The 19,189-nt window shown below is 54.7% G+C and overlaps 1 protein-coding gene across 4 annotated transcripts in view; it reads right to left on the reverse strand.

Annotated features, from left to right (window-relative positions):
• The window catches only part of MEGF11 (multiple EGF like domains 11), a 218,629-nt gene that overhangs the window by 19,827 nt on the left and 179,613 nt on the right, over window positions 1-19,189 (reverse strand). For all 4 annotated transcript variants that reach the window (XM_044392025.2, XM_026478347.3, XM_044392024.2 and 1 more), the window contains exons 10-14: window positions 11,598-11,718; window positions 10,471-10,634; window positions 9,368-9,470; window positions 4,218-4,364; window positions 3,709-3,843 (exon numbers count right to left, since the gene is read on the reverse strand). In XM_044392025.2, the coding sequence (XP_044247960.2) occupies window positions 3,709-3,843; window positions 4,218-4,364; window positions 9,368-9,470; window positions 10,471-10,634; window positions 11,598-11,718 (670 nt within the window). The remainder of the gene's footprint in view (window positions 1-3,708; window positions 3,844-4,217; window positions 4,365-9,367; window positions 9,471-10,470; window positions 10,635-11,597; window positions 11,719-19,189) is intronic.

Raw genomic sequence — 19,189 nt, forward strand, 5'->3', positions numbered from 1 at the left:
CCATGATCCCCCTGTAGTAGGCTGCTAGTCCTTCAATAATCCAGCCTCTTCTTCCTTAGAAGTAGAATCTGGAGTTTTAGCTGGGCTTATGACCACCTGCAATAAAGATTTCATTTCTGAGGCTCCTGCACAGCTGGGTATAGCGCTGTGACTACACCCTGGTAAGTGGAGATAGCGTGTCTTTATTTGTCCATCCCTCGTCCTTGTTGAAGGATAATGTGGATGATGGATAAGAACCGTGGATAAGGTGGCTGGAGTTTAAGCAGCTACCTTCCATCAGAGGTGGAGGCCATGTGCCGAGATGGCTGAACCACAGCACAGAAGGAGGCTGGCCCCTGACCTCTTTGTAAGCTACCCCTCCATTCTCCGGTGGTCTGGTTCTGGAAGCCAGTTATTTGGGGTTTTTACGTCACTTAGAACTGAACCTGATCCTGACTGGCCCATCATCTGTGTTCTGGGCAGCTATGTCCTTGTTTGAACTTCCAGACTCTCAGTTAGTTTCTTCCCTGGTCTGTTACTATGACTTGTGAGCCGATTTCAGGCCGGGCCTGAGTTCTGCCCATGTCTTTGTTCTCCATGATGCCTGGAAAAAGCAGGCATGGCAGCTGAATGTGTGGAACTAAACTGGCTGCCCTTCAACTCCCAAGTCCCGCTGGGGAAGGCTGAGCTCTGAGTGTCTCCCTCTAGACTACAGGCTGTGTGAGGGCAGGGGACGTGGCTCTCTTGCTCGTTGCTGTGTCCGAGTGCCCAGCACGGTGCCTGACACACAGCAAACATACAGGAAGTTTTCCAGAATGGCCAGAATAGGCCTCAGGAGCAGGGACCTTCCAGTGGGTTCTGTTGGAATCACTGACTCCTTGTCCCTTCAAGCTCTTCTCAGCTCAACCTTCTCCCCTCAAACCCAGTTGTAGCCCACCCTCCATCCTCAAAGAAGGCTTCACTGCATTCCTGTTATGGGGGAGGAATTCCTTGAATCCCCAAGGCCCTCAGTCGGCTGAGCCACGCGGAGGATCATGGGAAGGTACTGATTCTTGAAGCAAAGCAACTCAACCAGGACCCAGTTCTCTTAACCCTTGGGCTCTCACCCTCTCCTTTACGCCACACTGCCTCCCCTCGCCAGCCCTTCCCCAACCAGACCGTGGGCAGCTGAAGCCTAGGATCTGGGTCCCCCCTGTGCCTTTCCTGGGCATGATCAGTGGTTGGGACAAACGACAAAGGCAGCATGGCACACCAGGGTCTCCAGTCTAAAGCCTTGGGTTTGGGTCTCAATTTTATTTATATGTATTCAACAAACACTTCTATGGCACTTATATGCACTGGACACTGTTCAGAGTGCTTCATAAACATTAGTTCAGTCAGCCTCGTGATACTGTCAATAGTAGATATCTCCACTACTATTCCGTATTATTAACTCTACTTCACAGATAGGGAAACTGAGGGACCGAGAGGTTAAGGCACTTGCCCAAGGTCACACAGCTCGGAAGGACTGCCCCTTACTGGTTAAGCACCTTTGAGCAGACCGCATGACCCCTCTACGTCCCGTTTCTTCATCTTTGCAATGGGGCCCGTACTGTCACTCGCTGGCCTCAGGCTGTGGTTCACAGCTATGGGGAGGGGGGTGGCTGATGTGGGGCCCTAGGAAGCCTAGGCAAAAGCCTTAGCTCCTTGAAGGGCGGATAACCTCGCGCCTGCAGCCCAGGTTCCAGCTTTAGCTTCCAGAACAGCAGGTGGCCCAGCCTCCTCTTCCCCACTTTTGGGAGGTGCTTGATTTGGGGAGCCCATTCCCCAGTCCTGGCCCTGTATGGGGAGTGGAGTGAGCTGTGCCACCTACCCATGCCCCCCAAACCAGCTCTGAGCTTCTCTAACAAGACAGTCTTATCTTTGAAGCCTTTCTCACCCACACAAGGCTGACAAATTCACCTACAGAGCTCCTAATGCAATCAGTCTAATACATTAATTGGTCGACTTCTTAGCTGAATCAAGAGTGAGGCAAAAAGAGGGGTGGTGGAGAAGGGGGCTGGTGAAAAGAAAACATCTGGTTATATTTAATCTATGTTTAATGATTCTGCATAAGCAGGGTCTGTAATTTGTAACTCACTGGAAAGCCGGTCATTAGAAAGTGTCAGTTCAATTTTTTACAAGGTTTGAGACTTAACCAGGGCAGTTGCCATTAATAGCAAACTCTGTTAGATCTATATGTGGAAAATACTCATTAGGGCAGCGGGCGATAAATCAGACATCGCAGGATCTGAGAGTTACTCCTCGGGCTGCTTAGATCCTAATTTAGACCCAGCCTATCTGTATTGACGGCTGGGTCTCCGATGTTTAATAAGTAAACCTCGACCTGTCAGGTTATGATTAAACTGTCCTGGGAGGGCTACAAGCAAATGAAACTGTCACATATGCTTCCCTGGGGCCCAAACTTCTCATGACCTCAAAGCATCATGGAGTGAACTTTCCACTCATACATATTAACGGCCCATACACTTACAAAGCCAGCCCAGCTCAGTAGTGATTATTCATCAAAGAGTCTGTTCCCCTGGGGGGAAGTGAGCTCTCAGTGGAAGCATTTAAACACAGGCCAGATGAGATTCTTGCACGGGTGACCTTGAAGTTGCTTTTAGCTCTAAGTTCACCTTAGTCTAAGATCTCTTTGCTCCTTACAGGATAGAGTGCAAATTCTATAATCCTGTGTTCTAAGGTGTCCCGAGGGCCCCAGACTACCTTCCCAGTCTCCTCTGCCGTCCCCACCCAGGCCCCTCCTCCTTCAGCCGCTCCCTACTGCTGGACAGTCGATGTCCACACCCAAGCTGCCTGCTCTGCCCACAGCGCCTTCCTTCCTTCTCTCAGTGCCTTCCTCTTAGGCTGAGGCCTCGCTGAAGGCCTGTGCGGCACGGAGCCGCCCCCCACATCTACACCGCCTTGGCCTGAGCCAGGGATTGCAATAAGCAGCAGAATGTGCTGGAACCAGCTTCTGCCTTCACACTGGTTGTTAAATATTCAGGAATTTTGTGACCCATGTTAAACCCCTCGTACCACGGAATCAGCCCTGGTGGAGATATTGAGATCAGGGAACTTGCTTGCAAATGTTACAAAGCAAAGCGCCCCCCCTCACCCGTCCCCAGACAGCCAGGGTAGCCGGCACACCAATGCCAACAAGCTTCGGCTCCCTGTCCGAGTCCTGTTGAGTGGTGGGGGTTGGCTGCAGTTGGCGTGCTGAAGGATTCTGCTTCTGGGACAGGAAAGTGTGCTGTGAGGGATCAGGGATGTTGGCCTGGGTGTGGGGGGAGGGGGCTGGGAAGTTGCCATCTCAAGCCCCTGCCAGAACTGTCTCCTCTGAGTTCCCACGTCATCCTCTGCCTTTACCACTTGGCACTTCGCATAAGCCATTCGGGGACACGTCTTATGCAGAACTCATCTACGCTAATTTCATCTTTCATCAGCTCTGGAGTCGGAATTCCTCCGCTCTGCCACTTCCTCGCTGTGAGACCACGGAGAAGTCATTTAACCTCTCTGAGCCCGTTCCTTTAACTGCATGCTCGCTTCGTCTCATGCCCGGTGCTGACCAGTTCTCAGAAGCGCAGGCCCGAGCCCTGACAGCAGAGAGCTGTCTCCACGGAGGATAAGAATCCCCAAGCCCCTCCTTCCAGCCACTTCCTTCCCAGGATGCCTCACCTCCCCAGCCCACGCTTGCCCTGGAGACACTACCTTGGTTGCAGAGGGCTCCGGAGAATCCAGGGAGGCACTCACAGATGCCGCTGACGTGGTGGCAGGGCCCACTGCTGTGCACGCAGAGGGGACACGGCTGGGCGCAGCCATGGCCATAGAACCCAGGGGGGCAGACTGGGGATGAAGCGGAGACGGTGGTCAGCAGCCTCAGGGGCCCCAGTCAGCTTGGCTACCTGTCCTGTCCCACGAAGGGATGAAGGGAGGCTCTCAAGAGTATAGGGAGAGCTGTCCCCACCCTACACCTTTGAGGGCCTGTCTCTTCCTGAAGAGAGGAGCTGTGGTCTGGTCCGGTTTCCACTGAGGAGCCAGGCTGGGCCCTGAACTTAGGGACGGAAAGCCAGTGCAGGGAGAGACGGGACTAGAAGGGAGGGGTTTGATGGGGGCTGACTCTGAGAGCCCGGCCCCTCTCAGGCCAGGACTAGTTCCACCAGGGAAGGGGTGGGGAGGGTGAGCCATCTGTTGCTCAGGGACTGAGCACTCAGCCTTACTTCTCTGGCATAAGGGTCCTCGGAAGCCAGGCGCACACTCGCAGCTCCCATCCTCTGGGGAACAGGAGCCGCCGTTCTCGCAGCTGCAGGAGACGGAGCAGTTGGGGCCCCAGCGACCAGGCGGACACATGCTGTCACAGCGGATGCCTGCGGGCCAGAGGTAGACTTAGGTCAGTGGTGAGAGGAGGGAAGGCAGAGGGAAGGACGATGGGAAGGGGTGCTATGCAGAATGAAGGGTGGAGGCAAGCACAGTGCATCTGGGAATGTAGAAGAAAACTCCAGTCCAGGCTTGGCTGGTCAGGGAGGGCTTCCAGGAAGAGGCGATGCCCAAACTGAGTCCTGAGGCCTACGGAGGAATTTACCAGGTAAAGGAAACTCTCTGTGCAAAAATTAGGAGGCAGGAGAGAGAATCCTGCCTTAAAAGAAAACACAGCATAGTGTGGCTGAGCCACAAAGTACAAAATGAGGTATGGCAAGAGATGAGACTGCGGGACCAAGAAGGCAGCAGGTCATGAAGAGCCACTGTCATTTTTGACATCTTAGCTGGTATCCAAGGTTAGGCTTGAGAGACACCAAACTGGGGCAAGTGAGCGCTGTTACGGGGCAGGGTTCACCTGCTGGAAACAAGCTACATGCCCACTCACGTTAGCCCAGGAGCCGTGGGTCCTCTGGGTCCCAGCCAAGCAGCCCTAGGGTGCCGGCCCAGACATTGGGTGGGGTCTTTTCAGGTTCTTCTGACCACGGTCCTCAGTGCAACGTGAATTTTAGATCGTATGTGCACACGTGTGTATGACAGAAACCAACACTTTGCAAAATGACATTTTACTGTCACTGGACGTGATGCCCTCTGTTTGCACTGCGATGCAGTCTATTAAGAAAGAGGAAGAAGGCCTACATCGTCTTTTTGAGCTGAGATAGAGCAAATATGTATACAGGTGGGTTACAGCCCAAAGGCTAAGAAGGAATTTCAAAAGGCCCCAGCTCTGGGGTGGGGTTTCCTCTCGGGCAGAAGTACTTCCAGTCTGACATGCATTAGGCGAAGAAAGGTGTGGGCCCAGGAAACTGGCTTGGCTTGGGAAGGCGAACATCAGAGGCTCAGAGAAGAGCAGAATTAGTTTAAAAATCATGTCTGCCTTGTTACAGGGACAGGGATTATGGGAAAGAGACAGAAAGGGGGAGGAAGACCCTCAGGCCCAGCGAAGAGAGCCAGCCCCAGCCCCAGCAGCAGAGCAGTGGGACCAATTTGGAGGCAGGCTGCAATTGTACAAGCCCACCCAAGCCCGCGGGAAAGGGAGGGAGGGCTGAGCAGCCAGAGAGAGCAGAGAGGGAGGGGCCGTAACAGGCTTTACTCCTCTTCCAGCGCTCATCTAGTCTAGTCTAGTCTAGCGCCCACATTCCAGCCCTGGCCTCCCTCGCTGTGACATCTCAATTTGGAAGCATGGCGAGGGCTTCCGATGCCACGCTCCGGGAAATGAGGCCTCTTTGCAGAGGGAGGGAATCTGGCCTGCACGCTTCAGCCCTTGATGGAGGTCTCGCCCAGTGCAGTTTCAGATGCTCAAGGGGCTAGCACCTGGACAAACCCCAGGGAATGGCCGAAGGGGAGCCTGGGGAAGCCAGAACCACGAGGCTGCACAAAGCTTTGGACACAGCTTCAGGTCTCCCCTGCTCTGGGAACACGGAAGCTGTGGCCAAGGAATTCTGTGGGAAAGCCAGCATCAGACCGCGGGCCGAGGGACTCTGCTGTTCCCGGGGGTCACCCTGGACTAAGGCAGAGCTCTGCCGCCTGACAGCGACCTTAGATCCCCTCTGTGCCCCACGTGCTCGCTGGAGACTGACCAAGGCACACGAGCCACACTGCTCTTTCCTAAAACCTAACTCAGACGCTGCTGTGATGAATGAAACACAATGCGCGCAAAGGCCCCTTGAATTCTTGGCAGCCTGTTGCTATCGCGTGTTCTCCCAATCAACGGATATTCAAAAGCACAGCTACTCTCATGTGTGGGACCCTCAAAAGGTTTTCACGTCCCAAAGGGGTTCCCTTTCTTGGGGATTGAGAACCATGGCTGCAAGGTGATTATGCTGATGGCAGGTGGCAGCAAGGGCCACTGTTTTTAGGATCTGGCAATTATTACATTCTAGGCCTGGTTCTGTGGGAGTGGGGCCCCTGTTGGAGGTTTTCATATGTCCTAAGAACTCCCTCAAACTTAAGACACTGGGACCTGAGTGGGGAGAAGGGTGCAGGGTTCCCCCTGCGTGGAGTGCCCCGGTTCTACTGGAGTGGTCAAATGACCACCCCTTGGCCTGTGGGAGGGTCTTCCAAGAACAGCTTCTGAAGAGACATAGCTTCATCAGTTACCTGACCTAGGCCCTGTTTTCCCAGTAGTTAAATAGGGATAATAATCCCCCTCAGAGGTCCTTCCCTATCTTATCCCTAGGGAATCTCCCTGCTTTATTTATTCAGGACCCCCTACACACCTATATTGATTCTTAGCCAGGCTAAGAATCCATGTATGGTGACCTCAAGTCCACGCCAGGAGGCCAGCAGCTCAGCAGCCCACATCCTTCAGGGTCTGCTTAGGGTCCTCCTTCTCCAGGAAGCCTTCCCAGATGTCTGCCCACGGATTCAAGCATCTGTTGGATAGTCAGTGGCATACAGCTTTGTCCCTGCCTAGTATTTGAATGTTTCGTACATAAGTCTTGTCTCCCTTGCCAGCAATTTGAAGACAGAGAACATGGCTTACTGACACTTCCGAGCCTCCTTATTTGGCGCTCCTAGTGGACAGGACGCCATCTTGGTTATCTCTGTTTCTCCGGTGCCCAGCACGGTGTCTGGCACATAACTGGTGTCCAGGGACGACTGCTGTTACTGAGTTTTGCTGTTTATTGCTGGGTCTGACACAGCGCTGGATACGTGGTAGTTGCCAACCAAGGACGTGGTGATTCTTGAGTCAATAAATGCTAATTGAACGAATAGATGGCTCCTTCTTACGATGCCATCCTGCAGCCCCTCCTGTTGGCACGCATGCCCTGAGACCTTGGACAGCTCCCTTTCCTCATCGGTAGTCTGAGGTTAGAGTAGATCACCTTGGGGGTTCCTTCGCTTCAAGGGGAAAAGCCCATCTATGGTTATAGCCCAGCTTCCTTCAATTCACTTCAGTAGACATTTACTAAACACTGCTGTGTACGGGGCAAAGTGAACTAGACAGGAAGGCCCCTGTCAAAACCTGTGGCTTGTGTGGGCAAGGGGAGGAGACCTGCACGCATTTAGGGCAGAGCGAAACCGACGTTGAGCCAAGGCATGACCGATACGCCAGGAGCTGGGAAGTCAGGGACAGACTTCTTGGGGCAGGGGTGGGTGGACAGGGTTCATCGTGCAGGAGTCCGGAGCCTACGCCCGGTCCCCTCCTTTTCCCTCCTCGATCCCCTTTTCCATGACAAACCTCAGGACATCAATCACTCCTTTGAAGTGACTTTAGGACCATATTTGGGAAAATTAGCTTTCTATTAGAACGGCAGAGGCCCTGCTGAAAAGTTGTCCATCAAAGACAGAATTTTTCAGCACCAGCTATCATTAAAATCTTATCAGCTCACTTGAAATTAAGGCCATGAAAAATTCAAGCGGATTTCCACTTGGCTTCCGCCAGGAATCTGGGGTGCCAGTAACTAGGGCGGAGCCTCACTCTGTACCACGGGGCTGGGCAGGGGGCCAGGTCAGAGATGCTGCCGAGGAAGCAACGTCCCTGGCTTTCTACGGCTCTCGCACTTCCTGGTTCTGGAAAACCCAGGCTGCTGAGCCACCTGGTGCAGACGATTATCTGAAGACCTGCGCTGGCAGGAACGCCTGTACCTCCCTCTCTGCCCACCAGCTTGGGACTGAGTGCATCCGTGCAGTCCAGCATTATTAAGCACTTCCTGTATTCATGGGCTACCTTTACTGAGCACAGCCCACGCCCTGTTAGCGCTTACAGGTATTAACTCATTTAAACTTCCACATGACCCCGTAATTGCGAGAATTATAATTCTCTGCATTTGATGGATGGAGAATTCAGGCCCTGAGAGGTTAAAGGGCCTGCCCAAGGTCACAAACCCCAGCAGTCTGGCTCCGGCTCTCTGTTCTTAACCACCATGTCATCTCTCTCTCAGTGGGCGGCAGGCACTGGACACAGGGGTGGGCAAGGCCCTGCCTCCAGAGAGCTCATGGTCTAGGCGGGGAGGCAGATAATAAATACTTACTCAAATGACTGTTCAGTGACAACAGAGGTAAGTATGGCAAAAAGAAGACTGTAGGATACTACGAGAATTAATAAGAGGGACTCTTACGTAGTCCTGGCCGGATTGTAATGGGGAAGAGGGCATCATCAGGAGCAGAGAAAAGGAAAGAGCAATGCATGCAGAGAGAAGGCACACACAAAGGCCAGGGGTCAGGAAGGTGGTCGACCCAGGTGGCCGCTGTGTCATGAATGACAGGAGGGGACAAAAGGGAGGTGGCGGAGTTGGGAGGGGGCCAGGTCATAGGGACTCCTGGGCCACTGTAAGGATTTTAGATTTTCTGTAAGTGCCATGGGAAGCCACGGAGGCACTGTGAGCAGGAACCGACGTGAATGGAGCTGGGGTTTGAGAAGTTCACTCTGGCCACCATATGCAGAATGGATGCAGCTGGGCTGAGGGGAGGCCCAGAGACCAAGGAGGAGCCCGAGGCTGGGCCGGCTGAGAGATGGTGCTTGGAGGACCAGGACGGTGGTAGTGGGATGGATTCGCCGTGTGTTTGGGAGGCAGGCTGACAGACACATGTAAGGGACCAGGAGAGCGAGGCCAGGCTAAGCAGAAGGTCCCCGTGCCCCTCTCTACCATATCCGCTGCGAACGCAGATTAAGCACCTGTGCTCACCACGTGTTAGCCTTTGTCTGATTTCTTACCAGTACCTTCCTAGCCTTTAGAACAAAGCCTGCACATAACAGGTGTTCACTAATTGGTTTGCATGAACCGTGTGGAACAGAGAACTGAGGGCCAGAGGAGAGAAGGGAAATGTGCGTCATAAGGAGCAAGAAGAAGAAGTGAAAGAGAAAGAGAAAGAACAGTCAAGAGAAGTAGAACACCAAGAACCTGGTTTCCCAGGCCCTGGGTGGGGGTGCGGCGGGGGCGGCAGATACCTGTCCATCCGGCCAGGCAGCAGCAGTGGCCCGTGACAGGATCGCAGCCATCGGCGTGGCTGCAGTCACAGCGCTCACTACAGTTCAGCCCAAATGTGCCGTCCTGTGGAGGGAAAGGGACAGAGAAACAATCAGACCTAGACTCCCAGAGCTTCACACACTTCTGTTGGATTTTGATAACAAGAGTGAGCCACTGCCCCACGGGGATGCAGACAGGCGGACGGCGGCCAGAGCAGAGTGGGCACACTTTTTATGACCCGTGATCGACATGGCCACGAGGCCACGCCAAATAATTCTTTGGCTGCGTTAACAGGACTGTGGGGTTTGGAAGGAGAGGGTGATGGTCTTGCCCTACTTCTCGATGGTTAACCCTAAGGGCTGTAGTTAGTGATCGTTACCTAAAATCGTGAACAAGAATGCACTTTGCAAACCATAATGCACTGAGTGCACGCGAAGAATGACTGATTTATTCTTTGTTTCTAGGGAAGACGGTGGCAACCGACATTTGTCACGTGCTCGTTAGGTATCAAGCCTTTTATCCCTCATTTCTCTTAATCCTCACAGCACATCTATGGGATGGTTCCATTATACTCACCATTTAAAGATGAGAAATAGGGTCAGAAAGGTGAAGTAACATGTTCAAGGCCACGTAGTTACAATGTGGCAGAGTCAGCATTTGAACCCAGGGCTGAGGCCTCATATTGGTTGGTTTAATGTATTTGTATCTTAGACTAAGATCCGGTGGTTAGGTCTGGGTGATTGTCACTGAATGGTGCTTGGTGTTGTCCTCTCCTACCCTGATCATAAAACTATTGAGGAACGGTCACTCTGAGGGATTGTGAGGGCTGTCCTGTCGCACCGTGCTGGGAAGGATTCTGAGGCTGCCTCCGGGCTCAGTCAGCGTGCCAGGGTCAACTAGTGACGTTGAGCAGGCGCAGCAAGGGGAAGTAAGGCCGCGGCACCACACCTGCCAGACACCTGCCATTTTCTAGATGAAAGACCGGAGTCCAAGGGTCCCACCGCCTAGGCCGGTGCTCTTCTCTGCACACCTCTGCGGACAGAATGACCGCAGGGAGACGGTGAGGGGGCTGCTGGGCACTCACCGGGCAGGGCAGTTCGCAGGCATCCCCGAGCCAGCCGGCCGTGCAGGAGCAGGAGCCATCTGTGGGGCTGCAGGCTGCCCCGTTGGCGCAGGCGCAGCTCTCGTTGCAGTTCAGGCCCCACGTCCCGCTGGGACACGGCAGCGTGCAGTCCAGGCCCTGCCACCCTGGGATGGGGGGAAGGGTCTGTCACCTCTCCGTTGGGGCCCCGCACGCTTTCTGCCTACTCCCCTAGCTCTGTACCTGCCACTTAAACCACTGTTTCTCTGATCGCCGGGTTAGAACCCACATTCCACCAGGAGTCTGCTCCGAAACACGCAGGGCTGTTAGGAGACCTGGGGCCAGACTGCGGGTCTCCTGCCTCCCGGTTCTCACAGCTCTTGCTGCAGGTGCGGAATCCTGCCTGGGACAGGCACCAGCTGAGATGGGGAGGGCTTTCTCTGCCCGGGGTGGGATCAGGCAGCCTCTTCTAGGGCGCTTTGTTTTCAGGACAGGCTGGTTCCCCGTTCTGAGGCCGGTCATCAGCCTGGTTGCTCTCAGATCCATCTCTCCCCTTCCCCGGCTCGGGTCTGTGTCACAAGGAACTGGTCCCTCAGCCGGCTCCCAGGTGGGCTTCACCACGGGAGACCTGGCCCACGACTAGAGGTGGGGAGCAGGAGAGACATCAGGTCCCTCCTCCCCTTTGTCTGCCTTGGGCAGGGCCTCTGATGGTGGTGGTAGCTGGGTCTCCCCTGTGCTCCATGGCTGTGACGTAGCCCCTCTACCCACGTCCCAGCTCCCACCAGGTGGCCCTCACTCCCAAGCTCCAGAACCCCACTTCCTCCATCTGTCCCTCCCACCCTAGGAGTCATGGCAGCTCCTCCCCCTCCCCCACTTCTCATCTCCAGTTTGTGTACTTTCCCTCATATGCTCCCCCATCGATGCTAATACCATTGTAACTAATCCCCTCTCTCACGTTCCTGCTACTGACGTCCCTGGCCTGGGTTTCCTTGGCTGGGACCTGATCTGTAAGCTCCCTGACCCAGCACGCGGGTGGATGAGGCAGGAACAGCCCAGACTCCTCAGCTGGCAGCCCACCTGGGCGGTGCGCACATCTGAGGGGGACAGGATTGGGCAAGAAGGCACATCACCTTCCTTGCAGGTGCAGGAACCATCCACGGGGGAGCAGCTGCCACCGTTGCGACAGCTACAGACGGATGAGCAGTTGGGGCCATAGGTTCCTGCAGCACAGGGAACTGCACAGACCTCTCCCTGGAAAAGGAGGCAGCGAATTTTGGATCAGAGTTTGTCTCACGCTGGGGGCTATGGGAGGCAAAATAATGCCCTCCCCTCCAGCCCCCACAAAAGATTATCTATGTTCTAATCCCTGGAACCTGCGAACCTTCCATGGCAAAGGGGACTCTGCAGGTGTGATTAAGGACCTTGAGATGGCAAGAGTATTCTAGAGTATGCAGGTGGACCCGGTCTAATCACATGAGTCCTTAAAAGCGGGAGGTGACTAAAGACGGAGTGATAAGCCGTAGGAAGCCCTCCACCTGCCTGTGTTGCCCTCGAAGGCGGCGGAAGGCGAACGCAGCCAGGGAACGTAGCGGCCTCCGAAAGATAGGGCCCTCAGTCCTACAACCCTGGGAACTGAATTCTGCCAAGTTCTGGAATGAGCAGGAAGTGGATTCTCCCCCGGAACCTCCAGAAAGGACCACAGTCGGCAGACCTTGACTTTAGTCCCATGAGACCCAAACCTGACCTACAGAACTGTAAGATGATAACTCTCTGTTGCCTTAAGACACTAAAGGTGACGTGATAGGAAACTAATGCAGTGATTGTCACCCGTTGAGGGAGGGGTCCAGCTTCACAGCTCCAGGGGGGCCAACCCCCCCAGAACTTGACCCCCGCGTCTGTATCAGGTCCCGGCAGCACAGAACGTGACCCCTTTCCTCTCAGTATTATTGGACTCTCACCAACAGCCCCACGGCGCAGAGAATACTACTCTCTCCCATGCGCCTGGACCTCAGAGAAGTTAACTATAGACGGTCATAGCTAATGTCTACCGAGCGCTTTCTCCACGTCAGGCACGTGCGTACACCATCACGTTTACTCCTCACAAGACTCACCAGAGACTACTGCCTCGGCATTATTTCCATTTTAGAGATAAAGCAATCGTACGGAGAACTCAGGAAACTCGGCCCAGGTCAGGGCGCTAAGAACGGTTGATCTCTACTGGCACCCAGGCCGGTGGCTTAGCCATTCTGTCACCAGCTGTCCTAAACTGGCTTGCCCAGACAGCGTTCTGACGGAGGGGTGGGAGCATTCAGTTCACCAGAGAAGAGTGAGGGAAAAGCAGTCCAGGTGGGAAGACTGTGACAAGAATGCAGAGGAGTGTGAGAGCCGAGAATGTTCTAAGGGTGGCTAGGGGAGGGGTTTGTGTAGGGAGAGGTGAGGGGGCTATTTAAACGGGAGTTGGGAGCCTTGAATGCCAGGTAAGGGGGTTTGGGCTTTCTTCCCTGAGCCCCCCACAACACGCCTTCCCCACCTCAGGGGCCCACTTTGGGGCTGTCTGCCCTGAGTGTGTGGTCACTAGAAGTTGGAGTGCTTCACCAGAAGGCTCCATGGTTCTCACTCTATTCTCTGCCAGTCCCTAGCAGGCCCTGACCAGCTGGAGTCCGCAGCACTCCCATTACCCAGAAAACTCTAATTTTTCCAAGACTATAAATAGCCCCTAGGAATATATTTAAGCTCTGAGGGCCTTGGACCGGGTGCAAATTGCATGTACAGCTTATGAGTTTCTCTGCATTAATTTACTTCCAGGGAGAGGGGTTTCTCTCCTAGTCTCCTCATTAGTATCTCCAGCCCCAGTCCTCCCAGGGGGCCTCCAGGGGCCTATGAGCCCAGCTGCGGGTCTGCTGATGGGGCTGAGAGAGGACTCTCCATCCTGGCCCTACTCCAGGGGGCAAGATGCAGAGTGCCCAGCTTGGAATATCTGCCCCCCAGAATGCTACACCAGGCCACCGTTTCCTCCAGCGAAACCCGTGCAGGGATATCGACAGCTTGAGGTCACCAGGCTGAGAGGACTTTCTGCATCCCAGAGAAGGACATGGAGACTCAGTGACATCCCCAGGGCCCCCTAGGGTATTGGTGAGGAGGAAAGAGAAGGCAGGGAAGGAGAAGAAAGAATCAGATCTTCCTTCCAGAGAGGTGGTGGGGCCCCGTGGTTAGAGAATGGACTCTGGTGCCATCCTGCTTCCACCACTTACTGCATGACCTTGCACAATTTACTAAACCACTCTGGGACTCAGTGGCTGCATCTGTAAAATGGGAAAAACAACGTCCCTACCTCGTACGATTGTTATATGTGAAGTAGAGAGAACAGTGCCTGGCAGGTAGGAAGTGCCACCAAAGCTACTATTCCTGCAAAGAAACACCGCTTACGGAAAGAATACCCAAAACTCTCCAAGGTTTTGGCAGAAGGCAACTCTGGAGGAGGGATCCGTCTCTCCCTCGAGGAACAGTGCTGGGCCCTGTGCAGTGGAGGAGGGCTGGTGCTCACAGGGGGCAGGAATCCTCGCTTCGTGCCCCCACGTTCACCTCCTGCTCCCTCCTACAGGCTGGCGCCCTGGTTCCCCTCCTCTCAGCTGAAACAGGCACACACCAGGGGCATGGTCTTGGGGGACAGAATGACCGCTCACTGAGGGGCTTCTGTGTGTCAGGAGCTCCTCCAAACATTTTCCATTCGTTAGCTCCCAATAGCAAAAAGTCCACATAGGGAATTGAGCAGTTTCTAAAGTGCAGAGTTCACTGAAGGGGTGCGAGCATGGTACAGCTAACTCCCAGCACTCCCCTTCCTCTGCCCTGCTGTCCTGACCCCCACCTGGTTCGAACCCCTCAAGAAGCACAAGTACGAACAGCTAAACTTGTTGTCCAAGTCCCTACTTCTGGCCGCTGACCTGAGAGCCAGGCCTGGTCTACAGTTGATTGGCTGTCTCTGGTGATTGACATTCACAGCAAGCCAATAATCAGCCTAACTTCTCAGATTTAGACTAACAGCTCTGCCCACCTCCGGGCATCCCTTGGCCAAGGTGGAGTGATTCCCAAGGTGCCCCGGGTACCAACTCCCAACACATGGGCCATTCTCTCACCCACACACCTGCCCGGATTGGGGGACCACTAACAGGCTTTAATCATGATGGCCTGTGAGGCACCTGAGTCTACAGGGTCAGTATTTGTGTCTACACATGCTTAGGTAGTCAGTGTATACACCTAAGAGTGTGTGTGTGTGTGTGTGTGTGTGTGCGCGCGCGCGTGCGTCTGGGGTTATCTGTTTACCTGCCTGGATGGATTTGGGTAGAAATTTGTGACTCCTTCCTATCCCCCCACCCCCGCCCCAGCTGTGTTCCCTCCCCAGTCCTGCCCTCGTGGGAATGGGTGCAGACACAGCCACCCCCATCTGAGCACACTGGGGGGCCTGGTTGGCGCCTGTGCCTGCCTCTGCCCTGGGCTGGTGAGCTCAGGGACACAGGGGTCTGATTTTATTCATGTCTAGGTTCTCGGGGCTTGAGACCCTGTTGGTACATAATGGGCCCTCAATAAATGTTGCTGAACTGAAGTGAGATGTTTGTGTGTGCACGCTGGCTTCTCCTGCGGACAGCCAGAAGGACTGGGCACTTTCCATATGCCTTCTCTCTCCTGCCAGGCAGTTCAACGAATGTTCGCTGCACGGGGCCAACTCTGAGCCAGCCCTGGTAGTGGGCTCCAGGGGCACACAGGATGCTGAGACTCTCTGCCCTGGGGCGGCTCCCAGGCAGTGTCCGCACAGGCACACTCCTGCTTGCATCCAGATGTGTTGATCTGTCCACAGACTTGCTGTCTCCTCCCCCGGTTAGACCAGAAGTTTCCTGAGAACAGGGATCTTACCTGTCTGGGTTGCCCCAGCATCTGTGGCTCACTACAGGCACAGAGTGCAGGTATTCTGTCGTGCTGAACAGAGGGGTGAGGCGCCCTGGTGGGCCCAGGTTCTGCTCTCCCACCGCATACGGGAAGCAGAATATTGCCTGGTCTAAAGCTAGGCTCTGTGCTACTGCCCTGACTCTGGGTCTCTCTGGGGGCTCTTGTGAAAAGGGAAAGCCAGGCCAGATCCTGCCTACTCCCTGTCCAAACGCTGCCCAGCCAGGCTGAGGGTGAGAAGCCCCGCTAGAAAATTAACCTGTTGGCCTCCAGGGCACCCGCTCAGGGAGACAAGACCCTCTGAGCTGAACAGGATGGTAGAGATGATCAAGCCCATGGCCTTTGGGAAGAGGAGACTGTGAGCCAGAGGGCCCTGAGCTGAGACCCGCAGCAGTCCTTAGGGGACCGGCTGCAGGACCGGGTCCTGTCTGCTCCCCGCACCCCCAGCCCTGGCCCAGACCAGCCCTGAATTCACACCTGTTGATCTTTTCACACTCCGGGGAAAAGGACAGGACAAGAGGTCAGGCTTGTGAGCTCACATCAGAGGAAAGTTGGGGAGTTTGCATTTGGCCTCTCCCGTGCTTCACATAGCTTAGCACTTGCACCCCCTCTCCCACAGCAAGGAGCACCCTCAGACCCTGTACTGAGGCCAAGATCCCCAGCCAGCCCATCTCTCATTGCTGCGAAGACAGGGTTCTCTTCTGATGGACTTGTGCTCGTGCTGGGTAACATACAGGCCTTGGCTTTCTGTTTGATTATATGTGGTGATTAAAATCATCCACCTCCCCAACTTTTTGCCACCAAGGACCCTTGTGAGTACCCTCCCTCTCCAAAGCCCTCTCGATCTGAAAGACGCCGCTGATACTCTGTGCTGGCGTCTAAGGCCGGTCACGTATTGAACAGGTGCAATTTGGCCAGTGACCACATGCCCTGTGACTCTGATGGCAGCATCTTGTCCACCAACCATGACCTAGAAATTCCAATGATGTCACCTACAACCAATCAGAGCTTCTGATGAGCGCACGCTCTGAAATATCACAGAGTTAATTTAATTCTAATTAAGAGCAAAAGAAAAACCCTGGTGTTTTAGTTAGTTTCATCACAGCTAATGGAAGGCTGCCCGTGGGCTCTGTGACATGTTCAGAAGCTCTCTTGGCAGCCTGCTGCAGCCTTCAAGGGGCTAGTGGGAACCACTGGCTGGGCTGTCTCGAAGGGCCCTTCCGCTCTGACTCTCTGAACGGCTTCTCGCCTGCAGTAGGGGTCTGAGCCCACAGGAGGGGGGAACGGTGGGAATGGAGGCCCAGGGCTGGGGAGTCCCCCTGGGGCTCCACCAATCCCACCAGCCAGCTGGCCACCTCCCGGCTAAGGCATGGCCTGGGCCTGACCACATGCCATTCATAACACTGGAAGGGGGGGGGCCTCACCCCTCTGTTCAGCACGACAGTGTACCAGAGCTGGAAGGACTTCCGGAATCACTTGGTCCAGCTGCCTTGTTTTACAGGTAAGGACACTGAGGCCAGGAGAGAGGAAGTGACTTGCCCAAGGCCATACAGCCAGTGCCAGGCAGGGAGGGGCTTGGAACTTGACTCTCTTGGCTCCCATCTCAAGCACAAGCTCCTAACAGCCTAGATGGAGGGAAACTCTCAGAGAGCCTGTGCTGCCCCTGCCCATGCCGACAGCACACTCGCCACTCAAACACACAGCGTCCCCAGGACATGGCCCTGACCTTGAGGAAGGGCCACCTGTTGACGCCCAGATACTTTGAGCCTTTCTCAGCACCTGGACGTTGGTGCCTGAGTTTCTTACATTCTTATCGATCCCCATCTCACCTCCACACAGTCCACACCCCGCAGCCCCTGAGGTGCCAGCTTGGGTGGGGGGGGAGCCTGCCCGTCCTGCTCAGCGTCTCCACTCTGTGAATGGAGGACGGATGTGAGCACCTCCTCCCATCCAAAGGCCTGCTAATTACAGATGCAGCCTTGGCTATTAACATCTTGAACTTCATTCGAAAGAGCTACTGCCAGAATGGAGCCCCTGGAGCTGGTCCTGCTGAAGAGATGCGAATCTCCCCTCCACCTGCCTTCCTGCACAACGCGGCAGCGGAGGCCCAGACCCCAGCGGGTAATGAGCTATACGTTCTATTAAATTTGTTTCAAATGCTGTTTATTGAATTTTCTCCCCTGCAATATGCGGCTTTGTAGTTTGGCCCTGTTTGGAAAAATTAATCAGCAGCTGGGCTTCTTGTGTGACCATCCATTTTCCCTGCAATGGGCCAGAGGTTAATGAGTATTTTTTGGCGTGAGGAGGAGGAGGGGGATGGGAAGCGGTTGACCCTCCCTCTCACAAAAGAGGGAGGCAATGTTGCAAGTTCATCTCTGGGTCCACCTTAAACAGGTGGGTGGGAGGCAGCGTGAACAGCGTGGAACTGGGTTCTCTAGATCCAGGTCGGGGTGGTGGGTATGCTCCTGCCAGCCTATGGGAGCTCAGCAGAGAGGACTCTGGGACAGCCAGCCAGGGAAGCCACCCTGACCCACATGTCCTCTTGCTGGGAAAGTACTGATGGCTTAGGTACTTAGGTACGAGAGGGCCCTGCGTCTAGGGTCCGAATATGCGGGTGTCGGTAAGGCAGAAGCGCTAGCTCATGTGACATGGCCTCATGGCTCCCCTCCATGCAGTCCCCACATCTTTGCTGGTTCCTCTCTCTCTCCTCTACTAACCCTGGAGGTTCAGGGCCACCAGTGCAGGCTGATTTTGGTGTCCAATGTCCCGTCCATGCCAGCAGCACACATGTGGGATACAATTTGTTCCTTACAAAGCCCCCTCCGGGCAGGTGTCCGCTCCATGCCAAGCGCAGTGCCAGCCCTGGGCTGCTGGCTCTCCCCCTGCCCACCCTTCTCAGTCGTCCCCACTCCCAGCTCCCAGGCTCAGGCAGTGGGAGTCCCAGATAGGGAGCTTCACTTATGATTTTCCGGGGAGAAAGAATGACTCATGGACCACAAGGCAAAGAGAGAACAGCTTGGACCGAACGCCAACCGCAGAGGCCTCTCCAATGCAGAGCAAACCTCACTGGACCTAATTAGCGTGTCGCTGATAAAGCAGCAACCGACAGTGGATTCATGTTGGGGAAAAGAAACTCTGCGTAAGGCATGAAGAGCAGAGGGTCAGAGAGACGAGAGTGAGAGAAGGGTGGAGGCCACTTGTCACATCCTTTCCCATCCCCACCTCCCCATGCTGAGGGGGGAATGCCCAGGGTCATTCTGTCTGGCTCCCAAGGGGGAGGGGTGGAAGAGGGCTGAAGGTTAGGCCCGGAAGCCCTCTGTCCATCTGTCCTACATGAACTGGCTGCCAGTGACCTGAGGCTGCTCTGTACAGTTGGGCAGGCAAAGCACTGCACAACTCTAGAGGTGCCATTCACAGGACAGTCATCGTCGTTTGTGTACATATGACATCAATTTTCTGGCAGATCTCAGGAGACTGTCTTGAGGAAGGGATGCCTCTTTCTAATCTGCACAAATGTGCTATCTCTGACCCCTCAAGCGTGTTCTCTGGAGGAGCACAGACACCTTCTAGTAGTTCCTAAACAGGTACCAAGACACTTCAGGGAGACCTGAGAGGCAGTGAGTGTGGTCAAGGAAGGACATTTGGGCTCAAGTGAAAGCCAGGCTACTTACTGGCTGCAAGCCCAGGGGTCCTCCTGGAGGCTCAGCTGCCGTCTTGGTAAAACGGTTTCTCTTCTGCTCTGCATTGGTGCCCTCGTCCCATCTGTAAGTCTCCCCTTCTCCAA

This window comes from Ursus arctos, unplaced genomic scaffold (assembly GCF_023065955.2).
Source record: "Ursus arctos isolate Adak ecotype North America unplaced genomic scaffold, UrsArc2.0 scaffold_28, whole genome shotgun sequence".
NCBI classification, from domain to species: Eukaryota; Metazoa; Chordata; class Mammalia; order Carnivora; family Ursidae; genus Ursus; species Ursus arctos.